Source organism: Squalius cephalus (genome assembly GCF_949319135.1).
Source record: "Squalius cephalus genome assembly, chromosome: 2".
In the NCBI taxonomy this organism is placed as follows: Eukaryota; Metazoa; Chordata; class Actinopteri; order Cypriniformes; family Leuciscidae; genus Squalius; species Squalius cephalus.
Window position 1 is genome coordinate 20,032,830 of NC_137123.1, and position 27,893 is coordinate 20,060,722.

Below are 27,893 nucleotides of genomic sequence, written 5' to 3' on the forward strand. Positions count from 1 at the left end.
TCATGGCTACAAAATGTATTTGGACATTAAAATCTGCATTTTTTTTGCTTGAATAGTCTTTAACATGAATTTTACCTGGTTTAATATTCTATTTATACATTTTTAAGTGTGAGCGGAGTGTCCATATAGTTTTTAAGGCCAATGTACATGTAATTTTGTGAATTCATTGATATTTGCTTTTTGGAAGACCAGATTTATGTGCAGGGAGCGCATTTACATCAAATAACACTTTAGTTAAAGGGACAGTTCACCCAAAAATAAAAATTCTGCCATCATTTACTCGCCCTCAAGTTGTTCCAAACCTATATGAGTTTCTTTCTTCTGCTGAACACAAAAGAAGTTATTTTGAAGAATGTCGGTAACCAAACAGTTGTTGGGCACCATTGACTTCCATAGTAGAAAAAAAAATACTATGGAAGTCAATGGTGCCCAACAACTGTTTGGTTTCAATCGTTCTTCAAAATATCTTCTTTTGTGTTCAGCAAAGAGATAAACTCATACAGGTTTGGAACAACTTGAGGGCGAGTAAATTATGACTATTTTCATTTTTGGGTGAACTGTCCCTTTAAGATCTATTGTTGAGAGTGAACTCAGTAATGATGAAACAACGACCTCTAGTGGCTGAATGTTGTACTACGAAGTTTACCTCACAACATAATTTCTCCAATAATGATTGACAATAACGACGACTATAAAAGCTTGTCTTCCTGCTAATATCAATTGATGTGTATATGGCAATGAATAATTAAAAAACACATTGAAACATTTTCAAACCTTTTAATGCGACACATTCAAAGTTCATAGAATCATAGCAAGGCACTAGATGTAGAGGAAGACATTGCTGTCTTATAAACATTTCATGTCCCTATTGATCTGATCCACAATTTCATACAGGACTTCCCTGGGAAAACTGGTGCATCTGATCACTAATTAGGTTTCATTCCTGACTATATACATTAACATTGGTGCAATTCATAAACAGTCTTTTGAGGACTAGCGGCTTAGTCCAGTGCATTTCGTTGACTGGACATTTTTTGTCGGTTCATAAGATGAAAGGCTGGTAATCTTCACTTGTTACTTGTATTTGTAGAATCCCTCGCCAGTTTTCTTGCCTAACTTTCCCTCTGACACCAGTTTGTTGAGCAGGGGACTGGTGCCAAACAGGGGGTTATCGGGGTCCATCGCATGCCAACCTACACAAACACAGAATTAGAAATCCTCAACACGATACTATTACATTAAAACTGGGTACAGTCAATTAAAAATGCTCACCGTCAATAATAAACTTTGAAGTGTCCAATCCAACATAGTCCAGAAGCTCAAACGGACCCATAGGATAACCAGCCCCAAGCCTCATCGCCACATCAATGTCTTCCTTGGAGCCGTGACCTGAGAAACATATGAAGCATTATGAAGAAAAGAAACCCCGCACCAAAATATGTTTTGGTATCCGTTCATCGCCCTTGACTGCTTCACACACGTACCTCTCTCGTGTAGCCGAACGGCCTCCATCATGTAAGGAACCAGCAGACGATTCACTATGAAACCTGGAGTGTCCTGAGAGGAGACATCAAGCGGAAGCTGAGGGACTTTTTCAAATCTTCAAATCTCGAACCACAACGGGAAACTGAGGCTACAATTTGCATAGTCTCACCAAAATTAGAGTATAGAAGATTGAAAAAATGTTGCCTGGTCTGATGAGTGAGACAAAGAATTAAAGCAGTTCTGAAGGCAGAAGTGGGTCCAACTCACCTCGGTACTAACAAAGTGTAGCTAAAGTGGCCGGTGAGTGTATATAGTCATGTGAAAAAGAAAGTACACCCTTTTGAATTCATGATATATTACAACATGATTATGTCCTGATACGTAAAACCATAGAATTCAAAAGGGTGTCCTTTCTTTTTCACATGACTGTAATAGAAGATTACAGAATGCTTACTTTGCACGAGACGGGATGCTTCCCCAAAGCTTTGCTGAACTCAAGGAGAGCGTCAAAAGTCTGTTGGCTTGTTGCTGGAGCTTTAATCACCTGAGATAAGACAGCTAGTCAAGTCAAGAGAATGAACCAACTCATGTTTAAGATATTCAATTCAATATCTTGAACAGAATTTGACATTTGTACGAATGCGGATGGTTGTGCAGTGAGTGAATTGTAATTTCAATCCAAACCTCCACCAACTTCATCATTGGGACGGGGTTGAAGAAATGCAGTCCGCCAAAGCGATCTAATCTGGCCGTGGAGCTGGCGATGTCTGCGATCTGCAGGGACGACGTGTTGCTCGCGAAGATGGTGTGTCTGAGGAGAATACATATTAGTCATTGCAATTTGTTCATTTTAAAACTACAGGAAAAAAATTAAAAAGCTTCTTATAGTGCTCAAAGGACAGCCCATAATCATTTAATATAGCTTTATGGTAGCAACAATATGATATTTTATGCTATGATTAGCATATATTTAAATTTGATGGTTTTATTATAAATCAGGTGAATTTACCATAAATTGACCATTTAAATCTAACAATATCATGTCAACAAATGGAAAAGTCAGCCAACTGTTTATTATGTTTGTCAAGTTTATACCCCAAATACCATATTTTCCATATTCTTCAGATATTGCAAAACTGTTGATTTAATTACCTTGAACAAGAGTATTTTTTGTATCAAAATATCAGTCTCGAAACTATTCTCATTTGCTGCATAAATCCATAACATAAAAAAAAATGGATCATCTTTACAGAATTGATTTTGTGTTGCTGCCTACGATTGCATGAGTCTTTGCGCCATCTAGTGGTTACAACCCCGTTGGACGCTTAGCTCTGTTGTATATTGTTTCCTGAGAAATTGAAAAATACATTTTTTTCTTACTCGGGGGCCACTTTGTCCAGAGCTCCAAACAGATCTTGTTTGACTTTGAGGTTTTCCACAATAGCCTCCACCACAAGATCAGTGCCCCGAACTACAGACGCTGCGTCTGCGCTTGTGGAGACATTCTTCAGGACTTTCTGAACGAATGCTTCTCCATCCTAGAGAATGTGAGCCACAGTTATCTTTCCGTGATTTAATGAGGAATAGAGCAACATCAGCCATTAAGCCCCACATGAAATCAACAACTTTGAGACTTTAGTTCATGTCGGCGCTGTCAAACTAACCTCAGGTTTTTCTGCAAACTTCTTCTTCGCCACTCTCTTCAGACTAGCCTCAATGCCCTTTGCAGACTTCTTCAGTATGTCCTCAGATGTGTCCACTAACACCACTGAATGTCCTGTGGATGCAGCAACCTGAAACATTAAAGGGACAATTCTGTCATTATTTACTCACCCCCATGTCGTTCAAAACCTATGGAAGCTTGTTTCCGCCACAAAATAAAAAAATTTAAATGATAATTGCGACTTTTTATCTCACAATTGCGAGTTTACATCTAGCAAATTCTGACTTTATTTCTCAGAATTTTGAGATACAAAGTCAGAATTGCGTGAAATAAAGTCGCAATTGCGTGTTATAAAGTCAGAATTGCGAGATATAAAGTCGCAATTGCGTGTTATAAAGTCAGAATTGCGAGATATAAAGTCGCAATTGCGTGTTATAAAGTCAGAATTGCGTGAAATAAAGGCACAATTGCGTGTTATAAAGTCAGAATTCTGACTTTTTTTCTCGCAATTGCGACTTTGTATCACGCAATTCTGACTTTATAACACGCAATTGCGAGTTTATATCTCGCAATTCTGACATATTTTCTCAGAATTGTGAGATATAAACTTACAATTGTGAGATATAAAGTCCAATTCTAAGGGGGAAAAAAGACGGACTTGTTTTTTTACCTCAGAATAGTTGATCTCGCAATTCTGACTTTATCTCCCAATTGCATATTATAAAGTCAGAATTGCGTGTTATAAAGTCAGAATTGCGTGATATAAAGTCGCAATTGCGAGAAAAAAAGTCAGAATTCTGACTTTATAAGACGCAATTGCGACTTTATTTCACGCAATTCTGAATTATATCTCGCAATTCTGACTTTATAACGCGCAATTGCGACTTTATTTCACGCAATTCTGACTTTATATCTCGCAATTCTGACTTTATAACATGCAATTGCGACTTTATTTCACGCAATTCTGACTTTATATCTCGAAATTCTGAGAAATAAAGTCAGAATTGCGAGATGTAAACTCGCAATTGTGAGATAAAAAGTCGCAATTATCTCTTAAAATGTTTTATTCTGTGGCGGAAACAAGCTTCCATAAAAACCCGTAAGACTTTCGCTCATCTTCGGAACACAAATGAAGACCTTTTTAATGAAATCTGAGAGCTTTCTGTTCCTCCATTGACAGTCTACGCAACTACCACTTTCAAGCCCCAGAAAGATAGTAAAAAAGACATCATTAAAGTAATCCATGCGACTCCAGTGGTTTCACCTCAATTTTATGAAGCAACGCAAGTGCATGAACCTGTTTAATCCATGATCGATAAGTTAAATGTATTATCGACTATTAATCGATCGTCGATTAATCGTTAAAATCCCTAATATAGAACATACTTTTTTAGCAATCATAAATAATTACTAATTCAGAATAAGTTCGGACTCATGAGAGTATGCCCACACAATGGGTTACTGAAAAAAACAAAGTCATACAGGTTTAGAACGACTTGAGGGTGAGTAAATAATGACAGAATTTTAAATTTAGGGTGAACTATCCCTTTAAGCTATTTATTTCAAGCAATTTCAATATCCTTATAAACACACACACACACATACACACACACACACACACACACACACACACACATACACATATATATATATATATATATATATATATATATATATAATTCATGTATATGCTATAACAAAATCGATAGGAAGGAATACATGGTTAAGCATTAACCTTAACTATATGCAGAAGTGGGTGAAAGGTCACTCTAGAAGTAAGTTAGAGACAGTCGCAACATGGTGGGAGAAGTTTGCAACAAATTGGCCACGATTTATTGCCACCCATCCTGATCACCGCATTGCAACTACATGCAGCTTGAAACTATAAAGAACAATCTTCTTCTTTATTAACTGTGTGATATATCGCACTTAGCTTGTAGCCTGGATGGCTACACTAACTCTTTGCAAATGAATGCAGTGATGATATTTCTCTGTCGTTACCTGTGCAATGCCAGCACCCATCAGTCCTCCTCCGATAACCGTGACATGTTTAATTGCATGTAGCGCTGCAGAAGATGAGAGACTCCTAATGTACTGGCGAGTGATGAATGCCATGGCGGCTGTTTCGTTAATGACACTGACCGACAGACAAGCTTCTCTGCGCGTGCTCGAGAACTGAAGCAAGGTTGAACTGATCACGTGGTTTCCTCCTCGCCTCGCGCAATGGGTTTTTCACATATAATATTGAGTATGACCTGTTGATTTGCTGTTATAATATAAAACTCTTTGACAATGTGTTTAAAGTTCTTGTAAAACTTATAAAATTTATTATATAAGTTTATATATTAAATATAGTTTATATACTAAACTATAGTATATACTATAGTATATACTATACTATAGTACTATAGTATATAGTAGTATAAGTTTATATATATCAAATATTAAGTTTATATTTTATTTAAAACTTAAAATTTATTATAAAAATATAATAAAAGTTATTAAACACCAAAAATGTAACGTTTTATAAAAAAAAATAGGAGGCAACAGTGTTATGTTTTGGCCATTTTAAAACCAGTCAGATTTAGCTCATATTTCAAGAGGCAAATTAAAGGACTGAATCAGATTTTGTTTAGTAGTCAGTGATGAAATATGATAAAATACAAGGCAAATGTTGCTTTTCAGCAGAATATTTTATTGTGCATCATTTCCAATCAATCAGTATTTTTATGTCACGTTATATAAAAAGTGTGAAAATACTGTTTATATATAGGACGTGCAATTAGCTCTGAAATTAGCCATAGCAAGACAAAGCTGGCCATTTTATTCCAATTTTTTTTTTTTATTTCCACCACACAATGACATCAGAGCCGATACATCATCTCTAAGATGTGGTGGAAATGACTCTATCCTGGAAATGTTTATGACTTTTAAAAAGAGGTCCACTGTCCATTGTCCCTTTGTCCATTGTTAGTGAACAAATTAAATAAATTAGCAAGTATTAGTTAAAAAAAAATAAAAAAAAATTCTAAGGACCTATTTTCTGGCCTACATCAAATAAATGTTTTGTTTTTACTATAACATTTAACAATGAAATCAAATGTTTTAAATCATTTTCGACAATAATTCAATGAAATAATAATAACAGTCTTGTAGTACAGTACAGTAACCCAGTAATCATTTTGAAAAATAATGCATTTCAGTTTGATTAAATTAAGAAATGAATATTTTAAAACAAATGCAATAATGAAATATGCTGATATAATACTTAGGTATTTGTTCTTATTTCTTGAAATTGTTCAGGCAAATTTTACAAAAATAATATCAAACCTTTTGCTTCATCATACAACTACAAAGCCCTTACTTAGTAGCCTGGTCAACACGGCCCACCAGTGCAATTTGCTTCCCAATGATGCCTGCTCAGCGTGCTTTAACACAGACAGTAAATGGGCATGGAGCCAGAGTCAGGCCGAAGCGTCCATGCATGGAGGGAGCAGATTTCCCCTCAGGAAGCCTGAATGTGAAGGCCTGCATTAGGCTGGTGAACATCAGAAACATCTCCATCTTAGCCAGCTGCTCTCCCATGCACACCCTGCGACCTGTGGCATACAGAAACGACTTGTTTAAACATAGTCCTCATCATAAGAGCAGTTGGTAACTTAGGGTGCGTTTACACGACAACGATGTACTAAAAACGGAAACTTTTTTTCCTTAGCATTTTTCGCGTACAGACGAGTCGACAGCGTTGTCAAAATGTGAACCACGAAAACGACTAAAAGCGCTGTTGTTACGTCCAGAGTCGGAAGGTTTTGTTTGTGTGTGCCCAAGCTGTGCTCTGTTTCTCTCTCTCTCCCTGTCTCTCTTCGTAGGAGAAATCGTTTCCACCTGATCCAATAATCAATGCCCTGCTGTGATTGGATGATGGGAGGGGAAGGAGAGTATTTAAACTGCAACCATCATCAGAGCTGTGTTGGTCTGACTGAAGAATTTAAGAAAAAAAAGGGAGGGGATATTAAAAGAACATCCTCATCAACTGGAAAAAAGAGAAGAAAGAGATAATACAATGGATGTCCCATTTGGAATGACAGAACTAAAACGAGCAGAGAAACTACTCCTGGTCAAGATGAAATCAGCTATTATATGATTAAGCAGTTAAAGGAGAACTCCGGTCAATTTTACCATTGAGCTCATTTTTTTGTACATTTGGAGTGCTGTCAATACAGAGAACAACAACAAAAATCGGTGTTGCCTACACCGAGTTATTCTATTTTTAAAAATTGCACCCTGTTGACTTCAATGGGGCAAGTACTAAACCTGCTTTTAGCCTCTTAACATCCTTGATGTGTCATTACAAGTGCACAGAAAATGTGAGTGATTCCTTCTGAGTGAACACGAGTGAGTCTGACTGCAGTAGATGTGAAAGATATGTATAAAAATGATGTTATTTAAGCCAGCGCAAAGCCAGCGCAAAGTCCAAAGTAGTCGATTGCAGAGTTCACGCGCGTGATCATAGGTATTAAACCTATGCGTGTGAACTCTGCAATCGACTACTTTGGACTTCAACCGAAAAACAGGATGTAAACAAAGGTATTTGCGCTGGCTTAAATAACATCATTTTTATACATTTCTTTCACATCTACTGCAGTCAGACTCACTCGTGTTCACTCAGAAGGAATCACTCACATTTTCTGTGCACTTGTAATGACACATCAAGGATGTTAAGAGGCTAAAAGCAGGTTTAGTACTTGCCCCATTGAAGTCAACAGGGTGCAATTTTTAAAAATAGAATAACTCGGTGTAGGCAACACCGATTTTTGTCGTTGTTCTCTGTATTGACAGCACTCCAAATGTACAAAAAAATGAGCTCAATGTTAAAATTGACCGGAGTTCTCCTTTAAGCGAGGAATCGTTGAACGTAATGTTAGAGTTCTATATTCAAATTTGGGAAATGGGGGTACTACCACAAAGTTGGAAAGAAGCACTGGTATTGCCAATAAGGAAACCAGGGAAGGATCCAAGTAATTTTAGACCTCTCATGTAAGGGCTATTGGTTACACTTTATTTTAAGGTGTCAGTATTACAGTGTAATTATACATTTAAGTACTGAGTAATAATTAACTACATGTACTTACTATAGGGTTAGGATTAGGATGAGGGTTTGGTTTAGGGTTAATGGAAATCCTCCAAAATCTCTTTGCGTTAAAACAAGGTAGGATAGAAGCACATATTATGTGGGTTCCAGCCCATGTGGGAATTAAAGGGAATGAAGAAGCAGATAAATTAGCCAAGCAAGCAGATGACGAAATGGTAGAAATTGAACTACCACATAGTATAAGAGAAATAAAATCAGTAATAAAAGAGAAAGTGATTCAAAAGTGGCAACAGTATTGGGATAATGAGACTAAAGGGAGACATTTATATGCAATACAATCGGAGAAAGAAAATCAGAAAAGGTAGAAAGAGTGGGGGAAATAGAAGGGATGAAAATATAATTACAAGATTGAGTTCAGAATCGATTCTTTTGGGGAGACAATAACTCCATTTATCCTACACTTTGCAGACCTTTTACATTCACAAACATATTACACACTATGTAAAACCATAATAGGAGCACTTTAAACGCTAAATATTACTGTTTTTTTAGGCTACATTTTGTCATTGGAAAACATACCTATTCCAAATGGAATAAAACAATCTTTCCTGAGAAGCTTGCCCTCTTCATCCAGAAATCGGGCTGGATTGAAGTCATCAGGATTTTCCCACACAGTAGGATCCCTGTGCACTGACCAGAGGTTTGGGATGATCACTGTTCCTTTAGGAATAGTGTACCCTCGGAACTCTGGGAAGAGACAAATTTCGCTGAAAATTTTATTGAAAAAAACGTATTAACTTTTTATGTGTCTTCTGAAAGTATTTGTACAGTGATAATATTTGTACAACCTTTGGATCTGATATAAAAAAATACAGATTTTAAAGGTTAAGGTTGACTATTATCAGTTCTAGTTGACCTGGTTTAGTTTTATTCATTAATAATTTACTTTAGACAAACATATACAAAAAACAAAACAGAAAAAGTCCAAATACCTTTAGCTGGGCACTGTATATAAAATATAGAAAATTCTTGGGTGAATCATAATCATAAACAGGTCACATTTCACCTCAAATCAAATGATAAATTAAATATATATATATGATTTTAATATATGATTTTAATTTTTTTTAAATATATATATATATATATATATATATATATATATATATATATATATATATATATATACACACACATATGTATATACATATACATATATATTTAAAAAATGTGTGTGTTAAAAAAAAAGAAATACATATACATACATATTATTTATACACTACTATATATATATATGTGTGTATGTATATATATATATATATATATATATATATATATATATATATAAAGAAATGCATATACATACATTTTATTTATAAACTATTATATATATGTGTGTATATATATATATATATATATATATAATAGTGTAGAAATAAAATGTATATATATGCATTTCTTTTCAACACATACTGTGTGTGTATATATATATATATATATATATATATATATATATATATATATATATATATATATATATTACTTTTGAGTCTATGTAAATGAAAGAAATGTAAATAAAAAATGAATAATAATACTAGCAATAGCAAGTACTACATGAGTAATGTATCACTAACTATTGTTTTTGCAATACGGTTATGATGTTTATTATTTTTATCATTTGTTTTGCATTACGGCAATAGCCAATCATTCTTGGTGTTGTGTATAATTTTTCTGCTGCTAGAAATCAGCTTAATTTTCTTATTGCAGGATCTAATTTCTTATTTCTTCCTTTTTGGTTTCAGGATGAAATATAATCTCAGATTTGCCTCACTTCCTGTATTTTTCTGCCAAAGACCAAAACTCACCAGTGGTTTCGGAGGCCATGTGGGGTATTGACAGAGGAACCACTACAGTCATCCTCTGCACCTCCATAATGGTGGCTTCTGTGTACGGCAAACTGCCCTTATCGGTCAGAGACGGGACTCTCTCGGATCCCACCACGCCATCAATCTCCTGCTGAACTCTCTCTGAGGGGTCACCAGACAAAGAGCTCGTATATTATCAGCCAAAGTACCTTTAGATGTTTGTAAATGACATCACCCTTACCTTGGACATCAGGATGCAAGGCCATATAGAGAATACTCCACAGAACGCTATTTGTGGTGGTATCAGTGCCAGCGATGAAGAGGTCCCCAATGATGTAGAAGAGATCGTCTTCTGAGAACAAGCACTCTTCTGAACTCTCTTCCCTTTGCTTCGCCAGCATCTCCACCAGATACATATCTATGAAATCCCTGGGATTGTCCGGATCCAGCGTGGCCCTGTGCCTCGCAATGATTTTCTTCAGGAAGGCGGTGATGTCGACCTCGGCGCGCCGCAGCTCCTTGAAAACGCCCCAGGGCAGGTAGTAGAGCCAGGGGAACACGTTGATCAGCAGGATGGAGGTGTTGACGCTGATCTCCAGCCCGTGAGACATGAGATCCAGCATGGTCCGGAACTCCTGGTCCTGGTGATGGAAACGCTGGCCCAGACTCAGGGAGGAGATGACGTTGGAGACTGCATTGCTGATGAGAGGAGTGAGGTCGATTCCTGACGGCCCCGCGTTCTCGATGAGGTCCCGCAGTTCTGTTTTGATCATGGTCAGGCCTTCGCTGATGCACGGCTCCAGACTCAGCTTCCCGAAGCCGAAGCTGCGCAGAGAACTGTGACAGAACTTACGGTTCGTCCGCCACAGAGGGCCATAGGGCGCAAACACAATCCCTGCGAAACGACATCCACTTCAAACATACAAAGCTTTGCTTTTTCATATCGAAACGCGATTGTTTTTTTTAGGAACTATTTTTAAAAATATATATATTTTATGATCCCCAATAGGGTGACCAATTTTGTTATTATATAAAGTACATTGAATTGGATTTCTGAAACTAGGTCCAGGTTCTTTGTTCTATTCTATTCTGCTATTTTTTCCTATTCTGTTCTATTCTATTCTACTGTGACCTATTCTTTTTTGTTTAATTCTATTCTACTAATATGTTGTTCATTTCTCGCTTGTCCTGTTCAGTTCTACTCTGCTCCAGTCTACTCTACTGATCAATTCTATTCAAGCCCAGAAATGATATTTTCTTCTTCTTTGTTCTATTCCATTCTGCTATTTTTTCTGTTCTGTTCTGTTCTATTGTATTGTGACCTAGTCTGTTTTGTTTACTTTATTGTTTTATGTTGTTCATTTCTCGCTTGTCCTGTTCAGTTCTATTATGTTTTACAGAATTATATCATTATGTTCTATTCTGCTCCAGTCTACTCTATTGATCTATTCTATTAAGGCCCAGATTTTATATTTTCTTCATCTTTGTTCTATTCTGTTCTATTCTATTGTTACCTACTCTGTTTTGTTAAATTCTATTCTACTTTATTGTTTTATGTTGTTCATTTCTCGCTTGTCCTGTTGAGTTCTTTTATGTTTTACAGAATTATATCATTATGTTCTATTCTGCTCCAATCTACTCTACTGATCTATTCTATTCAGGCCCAGATTTGATATTTTCTTCATCTTTGTTCTATTCTATTCTGCTATTTTTTCCTATTCTGTGCTGTTCTATTCTATTGTGAACTATTCTGTTTTGTTTAATTCTATTCTACTGTATTGTTTAATGTTGTTTCTTTCTCGCTTGTCCTGTTCAGTTCTATTCTGTTCTACAGAATTATATTATTATGTTCTATTCTGCTCCAGTTTACTCTACAGATATATTCTATTCTGGCCCAGAAATTATATTTTCTTCATCTTTGTTCTATTCTATTCTGCTATTTTTTTCTTATTCTGTTTTACATAATTCTATTCTAATTTATTGTTTTATGTTGTTCATTTCCCGCTTGTCCTGTTCAGTTCTATTCTGTTTTGCAGAATTATATAATTCTATTCTATTCTACTCCAGTCTTCTCTACTGATCTATTCTATTCTACCATGTTTTATTATGTTCTATTCTTTCTGGTGTCAGTCTCTAATACCATTCTATTCTGTTCAATTCTGATCCATTTTATTCTGTTCTATTCTATTATTTGTCAATCTCTTCTACTGCTCTAGTCTATTATACTCTGTTCTATTCTATTTTGCCCTGTTTTATTCTGTTCTTTTCTATTCTGTCTGTCACTTCTACTGTTCTATTCTGTTAAATTCTAAATCATTCTATTCTGCTGCAGTCTATCACACTCTGTTATATTCGATTACATTCTGCCTTGTTTTATTCCGTTCTATTATATGTCAGTCTCTTCTGCTGTTCTGTTCATTCTAAATTCTATTCTATTCTGCTCCAGTCTGTCATACTCTGCTCTATTATTCTGCACTGTTTTTTGTTCTGTTCATTTCTGAGACAGTCTCTTCTACTGTTCTATTCATATTATTCTATTCTATTCTATTCTATTCTATTCTGTTCTGTTCTGTTCTGCTCTAAAGAGCCTCTAATCTACTGATCTATTATCATGGCATGCAGCAATCATTAACTACGACTGGTTATCTTACCTTTCCTCTTGGTGATAATAGTAACGAGCGGTATATGTGGTCTGTCAGAGAACACCTCCGGATAGTTTAACATCGCGTCCCGGACAGCGTCATATCCCGTCAGCACGACCATGAGCTGAGGCCCAACAAAAATGCTGAATATGTTTCCATACAGTTTGGACATCTCGATAAGTCCAGCCTGAGGTGATAGCGGATTTGAGACCGTCTTTGCAAACTCTTCCCGATTCTTTGCAAATCGTTTTAAAATAAATGAAGGCACTAAGAAGCCCCCGAAGTTGCCCACGATGGGCCATGGCTTTGGACCTGGAGGGATGTTCGCGTATCTGTGATGATTCCGGTACTGTTGCAGTACATAGAAAACAAGCACGAACGCAGTGAAACCCACAAGGTTTGCAGGCGAGAACACATACTGCCACAGCAGACCCGGGGAAGCGTCCATGACTCGCTCGCTTTTCAGATCCACTGACTCCTAAAACAGACGCATAGCTCTTCCAGATCAATACGTCTTATCTGCTGCTGCTGATCAAACACATTTTCTTCCTGACTGTGTTCTTGGAGCTGCAGCATGGGTTGCGTGTTTTTGTGTTTCCCATTGGCTGAGAGGTGCATGCTGAGAGCTGATTGGTGAATCAACCGATGACGAGAACGAATGGGTGGGTTCAACTAAGGTCACTATCCAATAGAGGAAGCAGACAGAAGTTTCACAAGAGAAGATAATCCCTTATTATGGGGTTTCACTTCTTTTGTCAAGGAAAACAATATACATATTGTATATAATATACTGTATAACATATACTGACTCCTTTATATATATAAAGGATTATATATATAGATGTTCTGTAGAGCATCTACAATAACAGTAAAACTTAAAAATGAAAAGACATGTAATTATATATGTAATGAGAATTTTATGCAACAAGAAGTACACCAGGTGTAAATGTAGACCATTTATTTTTGTAGGTCTTTATGTTTTTAAGACATAGAAAATAAGCATAAAATAAACTAAACTAAAATTGAATGCATGCATTTAAAATATAAAATAGCGTATAAAATTAATAAAACCCAGTTTAAACTGACAAACCTGTTTGTCAACATTATGACAAACCTGTTTTAAATAACAATTAAATACAAGGTGAGAAAAAAAAATCAAGAGGAAAATATGACAACTAAGAAGCATGCACAAACTGATAGACTTGTTTTGATAGAGATTTCCCAAAAATCCATCATTTTACAACCATAACACGTCCAGTAGGCCATTTAAAATACTTACAAAAGTGCTTATTTAAATAGCCACAATGAAGGAATATAAATTAATGTTAAAAAAAAAAAAAAAAAAACTTTTCAAATATTATTAAGTTTTACAATTTTTGGTCATCATGAGCTGTTTGGCTCTTTGTTAAATGAGATGTAATTATAAACAATAGCCGAACAGTCTTTGGTCTTTGGTATGGTGTAAACACTGAGATAGCCACAAGCCAAAAACAAAGCATTTCCACGTGGTGGTCGAAGCACATCACTCCTCTCGGCTGCTCTGCACCATTGAATATTTCTTACAGGGGTTCTTCAGGCAGGCAGGGGGCCATGTGATCGGCCAGCAGAAAGAACAGGGCACTTGGGTCTGGACGTTCCTCTCGAAGAAGTTAAACACGGGGTTCCACCAGGTGTGAGTGAGGTAGTTGTTCGGAGAACACTTTAAAGTCTGATGAAAACAGCAAAATATTATTTCTATTATAATAATTAATGTCATACTAAGGATATATACAAATTATAGAAACAATAGAAAGAACATTTTATACATGTTCATGGTTTTCTAAAATCAAAAGTGGCTATGTCAAGGATAAAATAACTAATTTAAATTGAAAGGATTTAATTTTCATGAAAAAAGCAGTTTGGGTAAAGTTGGTTGGTAAAATGTAATTTTTTATGAAAGCTTGTTTCCACCACAAAAAAAGAAGGTAATTGCAACTTTTTATCTCATAAAATGTTAGAACTGCAAGTTAAAAACGCAGAATTGTGAGGTAAAAGCCCGAATTGCGCATTTTAAACTCAGAATTGTGAGGAAAAAGCCTGAAATGCGCGTTATAAACTCAGAATTGTGAGGAAAAAAACAGAATTGCGAGTCATAAACTCAGAATTGCAAGATATAAACTCAGAATTGAGGAAAAAGCCCGAATTGCACGTTATAAACTCAGAATTGCGAGTCATAAACTCAGAATTGTGAGGAAAAAAACAGAATTGCGAGTCATAAACTCAGAATTGCGAGATATAAACTCAGAATTTTGAGGAAAAAGACAGAATTGCGAGTTATAAAATCAGAATTGAGGAAAAAGCCCGAATTGCACGTTATAAACTCAGAATTGCGAGTCATAAACTCAGAATTGTGAGGGAAAAAGTCAGAATTGCGAGTCATAAACTCAGAATTGTGAGGAAAAAGCCAGAATTGCGAGTTATAAAGTCAGAATTGCTTGTTATAAAGTCAGAATTGTGAGGAAAAAGTCAGAATTGCGAGTCATAAACTCAGAATTGTGAGGAAAAAGCCAGAATTGCGAGTTATAAAGTCAGAATTGCGAGTTATAAAGTCAGAATTGTGAGAATAAAGTCAGAATTGCGATTTATAAAGTCAGAATTGCGAGTTATAAAGTCAGAATTGCGAGTCATAAACTCAGAATTGTGAGGAAAAAAACAGAATTGCGAGTCATAAACTCAGAATTGAGAGATATAAAGTCAGAATTTTGAGGAAAAAGACAGAATTGCGAGTTATAAAGTCAGAATTGAGGAAAAAGCCCGAATTGCACGTTATAAACTCAGAATTGCGAGTCATAAACTCAGAATTGTGAGGAAAAAGTCAGAATTGCGAGTCATAAACTCAGAATTGTGAGGAAAAAGCCAGAATTGCGAGTTATAAAGTCAGAATTGCGAGTTATAAAGTCAGAATTGTGAGGAAAAAAACAGAATTGCGAGTTATAAAGTCAGAATTGAGGAAAAAGCCCGAATTGCACGTTATAAACTCAGAATTGCGAGTCATAAACTCAGAATTGTGAGGAAAAAGTCAGAATTGCGAGTCATAAACTCAGAATTGTGAGGAAAAAGCCAGAATTGTGAGGAAAAAGTCAGAATTGCGAGTCATAAACTCAGAATTGTGAGGAAAAAGCCAGAATTGCGAGTTATAAAGTCAGAATTGCTTGTTATAAAGTCAGAATTGTGAGGAAAAAGCCAGAATTGCGAGTTATAAAGTCAGAATTGCGAGTTATAAAGTCAGAATTGTGAGAATAAAGTCAGAATTGCGATTTATAAAGTCAGAATTGCGAGTTATAAAGTAAGAATTGTGAGATTAAAGTCAGAATTGCGATTTATAAAGTCAGAATTGTGAGGAAAAAGCCAGAATTGCGCGTTATAAAGTTAGAATTGCGAGTCATAAACTCAGAATTGTGAGGAAAAAGCCAGAATTGCGAGTTATAAAGTCAGAATTGCGAGTCATAAACTCAGAATTGTGAGGAAAAAAACAGAATTGCGAGTCATAAACTCAGAATTGCGAGATATAAACTCAGAATTTTGAGGAAAAAGACAGAATTGCGAGTTATAAAATCAGAATTGAGGAAAAAGCCCGAATTGCACGTTATAAACTCAGAATTGCGAGTCATAAACTCAGAATTGTGAGGGAAAAAGTCAGAATTGCGAGTCATAAACTCAGAATTGTGAGGAAAAAGCCAGAATTGCGAGTTATAAAGTCAGAATTGCTTGTTATAAAGTCAGAATTGTGAGGAAAAAGTCAGAATTGCGAGTCATAAACTCAGAATTGTGAGGAAAAAGCCAGAATTGCGAGTTATAAAGTCAGAATTGCGAGTTATAAAGTCAGAATTGTGAGAATAAAGTCAGAATTGCGATTTATAAAGTCAGAATTGCGAGTTATAAAGTAAGAATTGTGAGATTAAAGTCAGAATTGCGAGTTATAAAGTCAGAATTGCGAGTCATAAACTCAGAATTGTGAGGAAAAAAACAGAATTGCGAGTCATAAACTCAGAATTGAGAGATATAAAGTCAGAATTTTGAGGAAAAAGACAGAATTGCGAGTTATAAAGTCAGAATTGAGGAAAAAGCCCGAATTGCACGTTATAAACTCAGAATTGCGAGTCATAAACTCAGAATTGTGAGGAAAAAGTCAGAATTGCGAGTCATAAACTCAGAATTGTGAGGAAAAAGCCAGAATTGCGAGTTATAAAGTCAGAATTGCGAGTTATAAAGTCAGAATTGTGAGGAAAAAAACAGAATTGCGAGTTATAAAGTCAGAATTGAGGAAAAAGCCCGAATTGCACGTTATAAACTCAGAATTGCGAGTCATAAACTCAGAATTGTGAGGAAAAAGTCAGAATTGCGAGTCATAAACTCAGAATTGTGAGGAAAAAGCCAGAATTGTGAGGAAAAAGTCAGAATTGCGAGTCATAAACTCAGAATTGTGAGGAAAAAGCCAGAATTGCGAGTTATAAAGTCAGAATTGCTTGTTATAAAGTCAGAATTGTGAGGAAAAAGCCAGAATTGCGAGTTATAAAGTCAGAATTGCGAGTTATAAAGTCAGAATTGTGAGAATAAAGTCAGAATTGCGATTTATAAAGTCAGAATTGCGATTTATAAAGTCAGAATTGTGAGGAAAAAGCCAGAATTGCGCGTTATAAAGTTAGAATTGCGAGTCATAAACTCAGATTTGTGAGGAAAAAGACAGAATTGTGAGGAAAAAGACAGAATTGCGCGTTATAAAGTTAGAATTGCGAGTCATAAACTCAGAATTGTGAGGAAAAAGCCAGAATTGTGAGAATAAAGTCAGAATTGCGAGTTATAAAATCAGAATTGTGAGTTATAAAGTCAGAATTGCGAGTTATAAAGTCGGAATTGTGAGTTATAAAATCAGAATTGTGAGTTATAAAGTCAGAATTGCGAGTTATAAAGTCAGAATTGTGAGGAAAAAGCCAGAATTGTGAGAATAAAGTCAGAATTGCGAGTTATAAAGTCAGAATTGTGAGGAAAAAGCCAGAATTGAGAGAATAAAGTCAGAATTGCGATTTATAAAGTCAGAATTGCGAGTTATAAAGTCAGAATTGTGAGGAAAAAGTCAGAATTGCGAGTCATAAACTCAGAATTGTGAGGAAAAAGCCAGAATTGTGAGAATAAAGTCAGAATTGCGAGTTATAAAGTCAGAATTGTCAGAATTGTGAGAATAAAGTCAGAATTGCGAGTTATAAAGTCAGAATTGTCAGAATTGTGAGAATAAAGTCAGAATTGCGAGTTATAAAGTCAGAATTGCGAGTCATAAACTCAGAATTGCGAGTTATAAAGTCAGAATTGTGAGGAAAAAGACAGAATTGCGCGTTATAAAGTTAGAATTGCGAGTCATAAACTCAGAATTGTGAGGAAAAAGACAGAATTGTGAGTCATAAACTCAGAATTGTGAGGAAAAAGACAGAATTGTGCGTTATAAAGTTAGAATTGCGAGTTATAAACTCAGAATTGTGAGAATAAAGTCAGAATTGCGAGTTATAAACTCAGAATTGTGAGGAAAAAGCCAGAATTGCGAGTTATAAAGTCAGAATTGTGAGAATAAAGTCAGAATTGTCAGAATTGTGAGTCATAAACTCAGAATTGTGAGGAAAAAGACAGAATTGCGAGTTATAAAGTCAGAATTGTCAGAATTGTGAGAATAAAGTCAGAATTGCGATTTATAAAGTCAGAATTGCGAGTCATAAACTCAGAATTGCGAGTCATAAACTCAGAATTGCGAGTTATAAAGTCAGAATTGTGAGAATAAAGTCAGAATTGCGAGTTATAAAGTCAGAATTGTCAGAATTGTGAGAATAAAGTCAGAATTGCGATTTATAAAGTCAGAATTGCGAGTCATAAACTCAGAATTGCGAGTCATAAACTCAGAATTGCGAGTTATAAAGTCAGAATTGTGAGGAAAAAGACAGAATTGCGCGTTATAAAGTTAGAATTGCGAGTCATAAACTCAGAATTGTGAGGAAAAAGACAGAATTGCGCGTTATAAAGTTAGAATTGTGAGTCATAAACTCAGAATTGTGAGGAAAAAGACAGAATTGCGCGTTATAAAGTCAGAATTGTGAGAATAAAGTCAAATTGCGAGTTATAAAATCAGAATTGTGAGGAAAAAGCCAGAATTGCGAGTTATAAAGTCAGAATTGCGAGTTATAAAGTCAGAATTGTGAGGAAAAAGTCAGAATTGCGAGCTATAAACTCAGAATTGTGAGGAAAAAGTCAGAATTTCGAGTTATAAAGTCAGAATTGCGAGTTATAAAGTCAGAATTGCGAGTCATAAACTCAGAATTGTGAGGAAAAAGTCAGAATTCTGAGAATAAAGACAGATTTGCGATTTATAAAGTCAGAATTGTGAGAATAAAGTCAGAATTGCGAGTTATAAAGTCAGAATTGTGAGGAAAAAGCCAGAATTGTGAGTTATAAAGTCAGAATTGCGAGCTATAAACTCAGAATTGTGAGGAAAAAGTCAGAATTTCGAGTTATAAAGTCAGAATTACGAGTTATAAAGTCAGAATTGCGAGTTATAAAGTCAGAATTGGGAGTTATAAACTCAGAATTGTGAGAATAAAGTCAGAATTGCGAGTCATAAACTCAGAATTGTGAGGAAAAAGTCAGAATTGTGAGAATAAAGACAGAATTGTGAGAATAAAGACAGAATTGCGATTTATAAAGTCAGAATTGTGAGAATAAAGTCAGAATTGCGAGTCATAAACTCAGAATTGTGAGGAAAAAGCCAGAATTGTGAGAATAAAGCCAGAATTGTGAGAATAAAGACAGAATTGTGAGAATAAAGACAGAATTGCGATTTATAGTCAGAATTGTGAGTAAAAAGTCAGAATTGCGAATTTTAAACAGAATTGTGAGAATAAAGTCAGAATCGCGAGTTATAAACTCTGAATTTCAAGAAAAAAGTTAGATTTGCGAGTTTTAAACTCAGATTTGCGAGGAAAAAGTCAGAATTGCGAATTTTAAACTCAAAATTGCGAGTTTTAAACTCAGAATTGCAAGAAATAAAGTCAGAGTTGCGAGAAAAGGTCACAATTGTGAGTTATAAACTCAGAACTCAGAGAAAAAAAGTCAAGAATTGCTAGGAAAAAGTCAGAACTGCGAGTTATAAACTCAAAATTGTGAGAAATAAAGTCAAAATTGTGAGATAAAAACTCATAATTGCTAAAAGATAAAAACGTCTTTATTCTTCTTTATCTTTATATTCCGTGGCAGAAACAAGCTTTCATATGTTTTAGATCCAAAGCAACTCCATCAAAATCAAAGTTATCATTAAAGGACAGAAGCCCTAAATCAGCATCAGGACACAGACATTATTGTGTTTCCGATCTCTCCTGTCAGGATCCAACAAATCACATTTGCATAAACTTCTCGCAGCATTTACATTTATTCACAAATATAATTTCAGAGATATGACAGTTTTGATAACGTAGGCTATTCTGCTCATAACTGAATGGACAAGTGTGATGTGTTTTGATAGTTTGAAAGGATTTTTTCCTGTGTAAAAGATGGAGATCGGCTCAAATCGAATGTGCTGCACTTTACCATCATCAGGGAGTCATTTCTCAAATGCTCGGCCTAATGGATTTTGATATTCTCAGTATACTCTGAGTCATGTAAACACTTTCAGTAAAAGGCTTAGTGCCATTTTGGTGCCTTAGGTTTAATGACACCCAGAATCTAAATCACTAATTGAGCTGCGAGCATCCTTTGGTTTCAGTTGTCTACTTTGGGTTTGCAGTTGTCTACATGAGGCTGGAGGGCAAACCTAAGGTCAAAGAAATCAACAATACGCAAAACAAAACATATCAAGCTATATATGTGAACGAAAACTCATTTAAACAAAAACATACTTAGACCCCATGAAATAAAAATGTTGACTTGATATTACTGATATATTTACCTGCAGATTAGCCATAGTGTGATACCAGTAGAACAGTCGTGTGGTGATAAAATACGCCACCACCACGTCCACGCTGTAGTGTTCATGAGCCACCAGGATACACACAACTCCCACAGCAGCCGTTAACCAACACATAAGATGATACCACCAGAAAGAACGAGGAGAATCTAAAAAAAGGAGAGAGAATCAGCAATGAATCATAACGGGATGCTGTGCGAATGCTGAACATGCAAAAATGAAAGTGTCTCAAAATCTTCTGACTGGCTAAAAACAGAATCTAGGTCTGTAATTAGCAAACAGCCATTGTGTTTGTGCGTCAAAAATCAAGTCTGGCATCTGAGAAAGTGACATACACTCCTTGAGGAAGAGGTACGTGAGCGTGAGAATGACAGTGTGTCCGCTGTACAGGAAGTCTCCACACAGCAGATGGGAACCAGTGATTGATAATCCACCGCCAGAGAGCAACTGCAGAACACGCTGCAGCTTCGCTTGCGAATCTCCGTAGAGCTGAATGAAAGGGTCGGGGAAAGTATGAGTGAAGATACTGAATGTTTAAAGATGAGTGGTTTGTTGACATGAATCTCGAAATGAAAAGTCATAGTCTGAACTCTTTGTAAAGGCCGTGATATTTGTCTCGAGGGAGGCAGAGGATATTACAGATTTAAGAAGCCAAATACCTTCTCTTCTATTATAATATCCAGGTATAAGATCCTGAGGGGATTATGAGAATGAGGAACAGCTGAGATACTGTTTTAAATTGGCGTTTACCTTTGGGGCGCAGACCATGTGCATGCCAGGCACGGGTAGAGTGGTGACGTACATGGTTATGCATCTATACATGTACAATGTGCCCAGAAGGAAGAAATATCGTCTTCCTACAATAGCCCTATATGGAACAGAAAAAACAAAAAAGTCATTGAATAGATGATTTTTATTTTAGTTAGTACGTTTTTTTTAATGTAATATTTTACGTGCTACTGCATGACTTTCCCCCATTCAAAAATGGAACAATCCATAAAATCGTAACCCGATTATTTACATCAGTTGGACCCTTTTTGGCAGGATGGGGGTACAAAAGTAAATACGTCCATTTTTCATTTGGAAAATTCCATTTTTTTAAATATAATTATGAAAATTCATCAAGATCAAAAACTAATTTTTATTTTTATGGGAATGTTCATTTTTAGGAAATTTAAGATGTTAATTTAAGGAATTTAAAATGTCAACAGAATTACACACACACACACACACACACACACACACACACATACAGTATATATATACGCACGAATGTCTAAATGAGGTGTAACCAAACTAAATAATATTTTTGTTCCTATATACTTTATATGAGGTTTACCATTTTTACCATTTTTAAATGTCAACTAAAAGTAACTTTGCAACTACATATCAACTAATATTCATTAGAGTATTAGTAGACTGTAGTGGACTGTTAGGTTAGGGTTCAGGTTAGTAGAATGAGTTGACATGTAGTTGCAAAGCTAGGCTACTTATAGTCAGTAGAATTTAAAATGGCATTTGTAATTTTATATACGATATGTATAATGCCAATAAAGTCCCAGATCAAGTACAATGTCTGTTGGGGAGCATCAAAACAAAGTGTTAGCAGATATTAAACTAACAGTCTACTAATACTCTAATGAGTGTTAATTGACATGTAGTTGCAAAGTTACTTATAGTTAGTATGATATCTTAAGTGGACCATCAAAATAAAGTGTTACCTTTAGTTATATAATTAAATATTTTTTGAAGGTTAAGGTCCTTTTACTACTGACCATACAAAAACTTTTTTAAGAGTGTCAAGTCCTTTTTTTTGTGGAAAGTGCTTGGTTATGATATCTATGAAATTGATTTTCTCAATGCGATATTAATTTACATAACTGTCCTCAAGTTTCACATTTAATTATCCCTGATCTACATCATCTTAAACATAACCCTAAAAAAACCATTACATGCCAGAGTAATCCAAAAGAGCAGATCAATAGACTACAATGTCCTCATCAGTATAATGTTGAGTGATGCATCTTACTTGTATCTGTGAAAGAGCAACTGAATGGACCATACAGACACCAGAACCATTCCATTGACCTCAGTCACGGTAAACGCCCACTGCACGCGGTCTATATAGTCAAAGAACTTATCCGGCAGGGGTGGGCTGTTCTCCTTGGGTGGTACTCTCTCATGAACCACCGTGATCATAACCGTGGTCAAAACCAGGTTCAAAATGGCATAAAACAAAGCGATGAACGTCTTCCACCATTCTGACGGCAATCGGTTGACCTTTCCTTCAGGCACAGAAATTTTGACATAGTCTCTGTGTCTGACCAGTCCTTTCCTCAAGCCGTTCCGCTTCGCGTCTTCAGCGGTGTGGCTGTGGACGGGGCAAGATGTGCCAGGGGATGGAGCTCCATCTGTTCTGGAAGTGTCTGCGGGATCCTTGTTTCCTTGGTGGTCTTCTGATGCCATGAGTGCCCACAACTACCCACTAACAACTGACTTCCTGCCAAGACGCTCTCCTGTAAGGCACTGAAGGTTCCTCTCCTCGGCAGTGATAATGAAAGGCCTCTGTTTTCAGCTCTCAAATGATGTGGCAGGAACAGTCTTTTGAAAAAAGAAAACAGAAGTACATTAAACGGACAAGAAGTACATTGTAGACATACATGAAACATTAAAAGTGTTGCGTCATCTAACATGTAATGGCTATTTTTGACCATGAATACCACAGGGATACCACACTTACCATAAAAGCAAAACTAATGTGCTTCATTCGACATGATAAAACAAAAGAGTATGTAAAAAAAGAACATATTAATACTTTTATTCAGCAAGGACACATTAAATTGATTAAAAGTGACAATAAAGACATTTATAATGTTACACAAGATTTCTGAATCAAATAAATGCTGTTCTTTTAAACTTTCTATTCATCAAAAAAGAAAATCAGTTTCCACATGAATTTTAAGCAGCAAAACTGTTTTCAACATTGATAATAATAAGAAATGTTTCCTGAGCATCAAATCATCATATTAGACTGATTTCTGAAGGATCATGTGAGACTGAAGACTGGAGTAATGATGCTGAAAATACAGCTTTACATCACAGGAATAAATTACATTAAGTTGTAACAATATTTCATGTTATTTCTCTTTTTATGTATTTTTGATTAAATAAATGCAGTTTAAAAAATCAACGCACACACTAAAAATCACTAAATATTAAGTTTTATTATATGATTACTTATATACTTTCTCAATTTGTACAGTCACAAAGTTGATGCACAGTTTGAATGGTTTGATTTGAATATTTTTTAAGTCTAGAAATCTTTCATCTATACTGTATGAAACATCATCGCAAAAGCACATCATTTAAAAGCCGAAAGATCAGAAACAACTGCAAAATGCTGTCTAGAGAAAAGCCACACGGACTAAAAGTATCCGTGTTCATGTCTGAGTCCAGCTTGGACTTCTCAACCCAGACACAAGAGCATTTCAGGAATGACCTTTTCTATTTATCCGAAAGCTTTCAGGTCTGAGAACATCTCTGCTCCATCACACCCCAAAGTGCATCTCCAAAACCACAATTACGAAGACATACAATATTTATAAACGACAAACAGAGCTTCAGGAAATACGCAGGAAGAATGATGGATTGTGCGAAGGCATCGATTTCCTCCAAATCAATTTAGGCTGTATTGTAATTGCATTGGAAATGAGTTCTTATTATAAATCTGCAACATTTGTCCACAGCACAGCAACAACACCCGTCATCATATCTAATAACTCTTCTACATAACTACATTATGTGAATGCAAAAAAACCTAAAACAAACTAAGAGTTTATCCTATAGCTATATTTCTATCATTTAGAATCACTTGCCTGTTGTTTCCCGCAGCTCTACACTCCTCCTCTGACAATCTCTCTCAAACTTACATGTTCAGAGGGGCATGTTTTCCTAGTCTCCACCCTGCGCTCTAATAGTGATGCTTGTGGTGGAGACCAGGCAGGGGAAAATCTCTTCCACATGCTCCCAGAGACAGTAAATGTATGGCTTGGCTCCGCGTGCTATTTCCAGCCCTGACTCCTGCCTCCTGCCTCCAGACCAAGGCTGTATTTTACTCCCAGGGAGCAGCACTGCCCGGTCGCAAACAAATTGGTAATGATATGTTTCCGAGGCCTGTTGAGCTTCCCCCCTCCCAGCTCGCGCGGAGCTTCAATTCAGCATCAAAGGGAAGGACGGAAAAAGCTGAAGAGACCCCGCCCCACACTTAAAAAGATGAGAGAGAGAGAGAGAGGCTTTTCTTCTAGTGTGCTGACTCTGAGTTCATTAAATGATCCCTTTCAGGCACACTCATGCACTTGTGTTTTTGAACTTGCGTACTTTACTGAATTTAAGCGGCTTGAGAAACATGAAGGATTCAACACTTGTTGTCTGTGTCGTTTGCATAAAGGCATCTGCTTCATGAATAATGCAAATGCACATATGAATACTACACTAACCTACGCTTCTTGGAATATGTTTTGGATGTGGATTGAAAACCAGCCTTTAGATATTACCATTTCAATTTTAACATTGGGTTACATTGTTAAAAGCTGCAGTTGCCACCTTATGAGTTATTTCTACACTGCAAAAATTCAATAAATAAAATAAAACAATGATATTCGAGCATGTTTTACAAGAAAATCATGTTTTAATCCAACTTCAAAATGTCATGTTTAATTCAGTGTAACTTGCTGTTTTTTTGTAATTATGGCTGAAATTTCTGACTAAAAATTGTTTCTACACCAAATGATTTTCAGTGTGCCTGTTCTGACCCTTAACAATGTCTTTAGTTTTGTGATATTTTAGATTCAGTGATATTTTGACTTGAATAAAAACATGATGTTGATGTAGAAACAAACTAATTGTCAGTTTTAAAGCTGATGGAGGTGTGTGTAGCCTACAGGTTTGGCTATGTAAATCTAGTGAAAAACGAGCCCCTGATTTGCAATGGGGGTTGAATAATTTCGAGTCAGCTATATTGATGCGATCTGGGAAAACCCACCACATGGTGAAATTTTACCTATTACAGGTTTTGATATCATATGGAAGCTGGTATCAAGCCCTTTCCAAATCTGTTTTTATTTTTATCATAGCTTGTTGGTAGCAACAGTTATGTTTATCTGAAGTCGGCCGATCGCTATGATTTTCTGGAACGGAATTTTGAGAAAAACAGGTTTAATTAACTGTCACCGTCGGGACGCTTCTTGTCCATCTCGCGATTGTTATAAAACTGCGTGACGTTATAGTTTTAACAGGATTGGCGCGAAATGCGCACTATACACATTCACTGTACATGTATGTGGTTTATTTTAAAGGTAAACTATCTTTGTAGACGGACAGGTGTATGGGATATACGGCGATTGTTTTTTTTTTTCACCTCTGCCGGAGAAAATGGTCGCAAAGAGAGTATTTTCAGCTTGACACTATAAATCGCTGTTTTTCTGCACTAAACAAGGGAATTTTGCCAAGATATTTTCAGAGATAAGAGAAAAGATGTTATAGAATAATAATTTAATGGGGAAAAAAATTGACAAATAAAACTGACATTCAAACTATTTTGGAATTTACTGAAAACGGCCCAGCGCGACATCCGACGGGTTTTCCCAGATCGCATCAATATATTATATATTATATATTTACAAACTTTTATGTTAGATGTGATTAAATCGATTTGACAGCACTAGTTCTCACTATTTGAAATATGTAGGGTTGGTTTAACAGACATCATCACCTCTGAGATGTCTTCACTGATATAGTGAAACCAACATGTGTGTGTAACCACCATACAATTATGTTCAGATGTAAATTATGAACTACACACCCTTTGAAGGTTTATGGGATGCCTTCTTGGCTGGGCTTAAACCACTGCGCCTCTCCCAAGTGAATTGATAGCTGGATGAGAGAGAGGATGGTTGCAATGTAATGATCTGAGTTATTACATCCTACAAAGAGTGCATGTTTGTAATGTTCAGCAGGTTTCTAAATTTAGATTGTGTTCATTGAATTGGACTGTCAATTGAACATTATGTAACCGGGAAAAGTTACAAATTATCTCTGAATATAATCAAAAAGATCTAGAAACAGGATTATAGAAATTCCATTAAAGTTTATAGTTCACCCAAAAATAACAATTCTGTCATTGTTTACTCATCCCCAAAGTTATTCCAAACCTGTATGAATGTCTTTCTTCTGCTGAACACAAAAGAAGGTATTTTGGGAAGACCAAACAGCTGTGAGACACCACTGACTTCCACAGTATGGAAAAATACTATTGAAGTCAATGGGGCCCATCAACTTTTTGGTACCAACATTTTTCAAAATATCTTCTTTTGTGTTCTGCAGAAGAAAGAAACTCATACATGAGTAACGTAAATGATGACACTTTTTCATTTTTGTGTGAACTATCCCTTTAAGGGTCGCAATTATACCAGAATTCCAGCTGTCCTTTCTCTTTTAATCCAAAACCGAATATCAAAGCAATGTCAGGAAAAAATTAGATGCCATAAAATGTCAGGTTTATAATATAACTCATTTCACATATTAAAGAAGAAACATTACCTTTTTTCATGTTTAGTGAGCTCTTCCTCTGCAGTGTTTGTTTGTTTATCATCTCTCGCGCTCAACGCACTTCACCGCGAACTTTTTCTTTATTTAAAGCGAGACTGATTTGAGGAGATCAAAGAAATCTGTGTGAAAATGCTATTTGGCTGCAAAAAATAAGGACGTAAAGTTAATTTTGGACCTTTGTAAGATTCGTTAAACAAATAGTGCTAAACATCTTATTCAATTCTAACGTTACATGAAAGTGCGACTCGTACTCTTTTTACGTATGAGTTTATAGTCTACTCTTTTCCGTTGTTTTTTTCCCCAAGTGCATCAGTGAAAACAAAAGCAAGATTTTAAACTAGACTATTTACAATATTACAAGTCAAAATGGTATAGCCTACAAAATGTTATGCGCTGGCGTGAGGAGCGTACACTCCTGACCTGCGCTGGCGTGAGGAGGTAACCATAGAAACAACAACGGTACGATGCTGTGCACGATTACATTGAAAAACAGGAACAGTCTTTTTTTTTTTTTTTTATCATTCAAAACAAGTTTGGAAAAAAACTGTGAACTAAATGACAT

At 35.8% G+C, this 27,893-nt stretch overlaps 3 protein-coding genes across 5 annotated transcripts; all 3 read right to left on the reverse strand.

The window, feature by feature from the left end:
• Positions 1–761: 761 nt before the first annotated feature.
• hadh (hydroxyacyl-CoA dehydrogenase) lies at positions 762–5,357 on the reverse strand. The gene is made up of 8 exons (XM_079897785.1): positions 5,150–5,357; positions 3,150–3,278; positions 2,866–3,023; positions 2,170–2,296; positions 1,940–2,029; positions 1,485–1,557; positions 1,273–1,389; positions 762–1,193 (listed from the first exon to the last, which is right to left on the reverse strand). Exons 1-8 carry the CDS (start codon positions 5,261–5,263, stop codon positions 1,075–1,077), a joined length of 927 nt encoding a protein of 308 aa, XP_079753911.1. The 5' UTR covers positions 5,264–5,357; the 3' UTR covers positions 762–1,074.
• Positions 5,358–5,811: 454 nt separating this feature from the next.
• Positions 5,812–13,804, reverse strand: cyp2u1 (cytochrome P450, family 2, subfamily U, polypeptide 1). Its single transcript, XM_079897546.1, has 5 exons — positions 12,757–13,804; positions 10,347–11,000; positions 10,106–10,267; positions 8,820–8,987; positions 5,812–6,747 (listed from the first exon to the last, which is right to left on the reverse strand). The coding sequence occupies exons 1-5, from the start codon at positions 13,193–13,195 to the stop codon at positions 6,569–6,571; spliced, it is 1,602 nt and encodes a 533-aa protein (XP_079753672.1). The 5' UTR covers positions 13,196–13,804; the 3' UTR covers positions 5,812–6,568.
• A 307-nt stretch (positions 13,805–14,111) lies between these two features.
• Positions 14,112–27,690, reverse strand: sgms2a (sphingomyelin synthase 2a). 3 transcript variants are annotated; one of them, XM_079897559.1, is made up of 7 exons: positions 27,323–27,690; positions 26,586–26,656; positions 22,755–23,326; positions 21,476–21,593; positions 21,061–21,214; positions 20,708–20,874; positions 14,112–14,455 (listed from the first exon to the last, which is right to left on the reverse strand). In XM_079897559.1, exons 3-7 carry the CDS (start codon positions 23,189–23,191, stop codon positions 14,270–14,272), a joined length of 1,062 nt encoding a protein of 353 aa, XP_079753685.1. In that variant the 5' UTR covers positions 23,192–23,326; positions 26,586–26,656; positions 27,323–27,690; the 3' UTR covers positions 14,112–14,269. The 3 variants fall into 3 exon arrangements, with proteins under 3 accessions (XP_079753685.1, XP_079753686.1, XP_079753684.1); XM_079897560.1 differs by lacking the exon at positions 26,586–26,656; XM_079897558.1 differs by lacking the exons at positions 26,586–26,656; positions 27,323–27,690 and adding an exon at positions 24,601–24,654 and having other exon boundaries at positions 14,162–14,455.
• Between the last annotated feature and the right edge of the window lie 203 nt (positions 27,691–27,893).

Bases quoted from the DNA above. Each gene is read 5' to 3' on its own strand.
- cyp2u1 (XM_079897546.1), bottom strand. From the start codon at position 13,195: ATGGACGCTTCCCCGGGTCTGCTGTGGCAGTATGTGTTCTCGCCTGCA. The intron at 8,988-10,105 runs GTGAGTTTTGGT...GTCTCTTCCCAG, and splicing joins CATGGCCTCCGAAACCACTG to AGTTCCGAGGGTACACTATT. The intron at 6,748-8,819 runs GTATGTTTTCCA...TGTATGCCACAG, and splicing joins TTTTATTCCATTTGGAATAG to GTCGCAGGGTGTGCATGGGA.
- sgms2a (XM_079897560.1), bottom strand. From the start codon at position 23,191: ATGGCATCAGAAGACCACCAAGGAAACAAGGATCCCGCAGACACTTCC. The intron at 20,875-21,060 runs GTATGTCACTTT...TCCTTTTTTTAG, and splicing joins GTACCTCTTCCTCAAGGAGT to ATTCTCCTCGTTCTTTCTGG. The intron at 14,456-20,707 runs GTAAATATATCA...TGTTTTCATCAG, and splicing joins ACACTATGGCTAATCTGCAG to ACTTTAAAGTGTTCTCCGAA.
- hadh (XM_079897785.1), bottom strand. From the start codon at position 5,263: ATGGCATTCATCACTCGCCAGTACATTAGGAGTCTCTCATCTTCTGCA. The intron at 2,297-2,865 runs GTAAGAAAAAAA...TATTCTCCTCAG, and splicing joins CTGGACAAAGTGGCCCCCGA to ACACACCATCTTCGCGAGCA. The intron at 1,194-1,272 runs GTGAGCATTTTT...GTGTTTGTGTAG, and splicing joins TTCAAAGTTTATTATTGACG to GTTGGCATGCGATGGACCCC.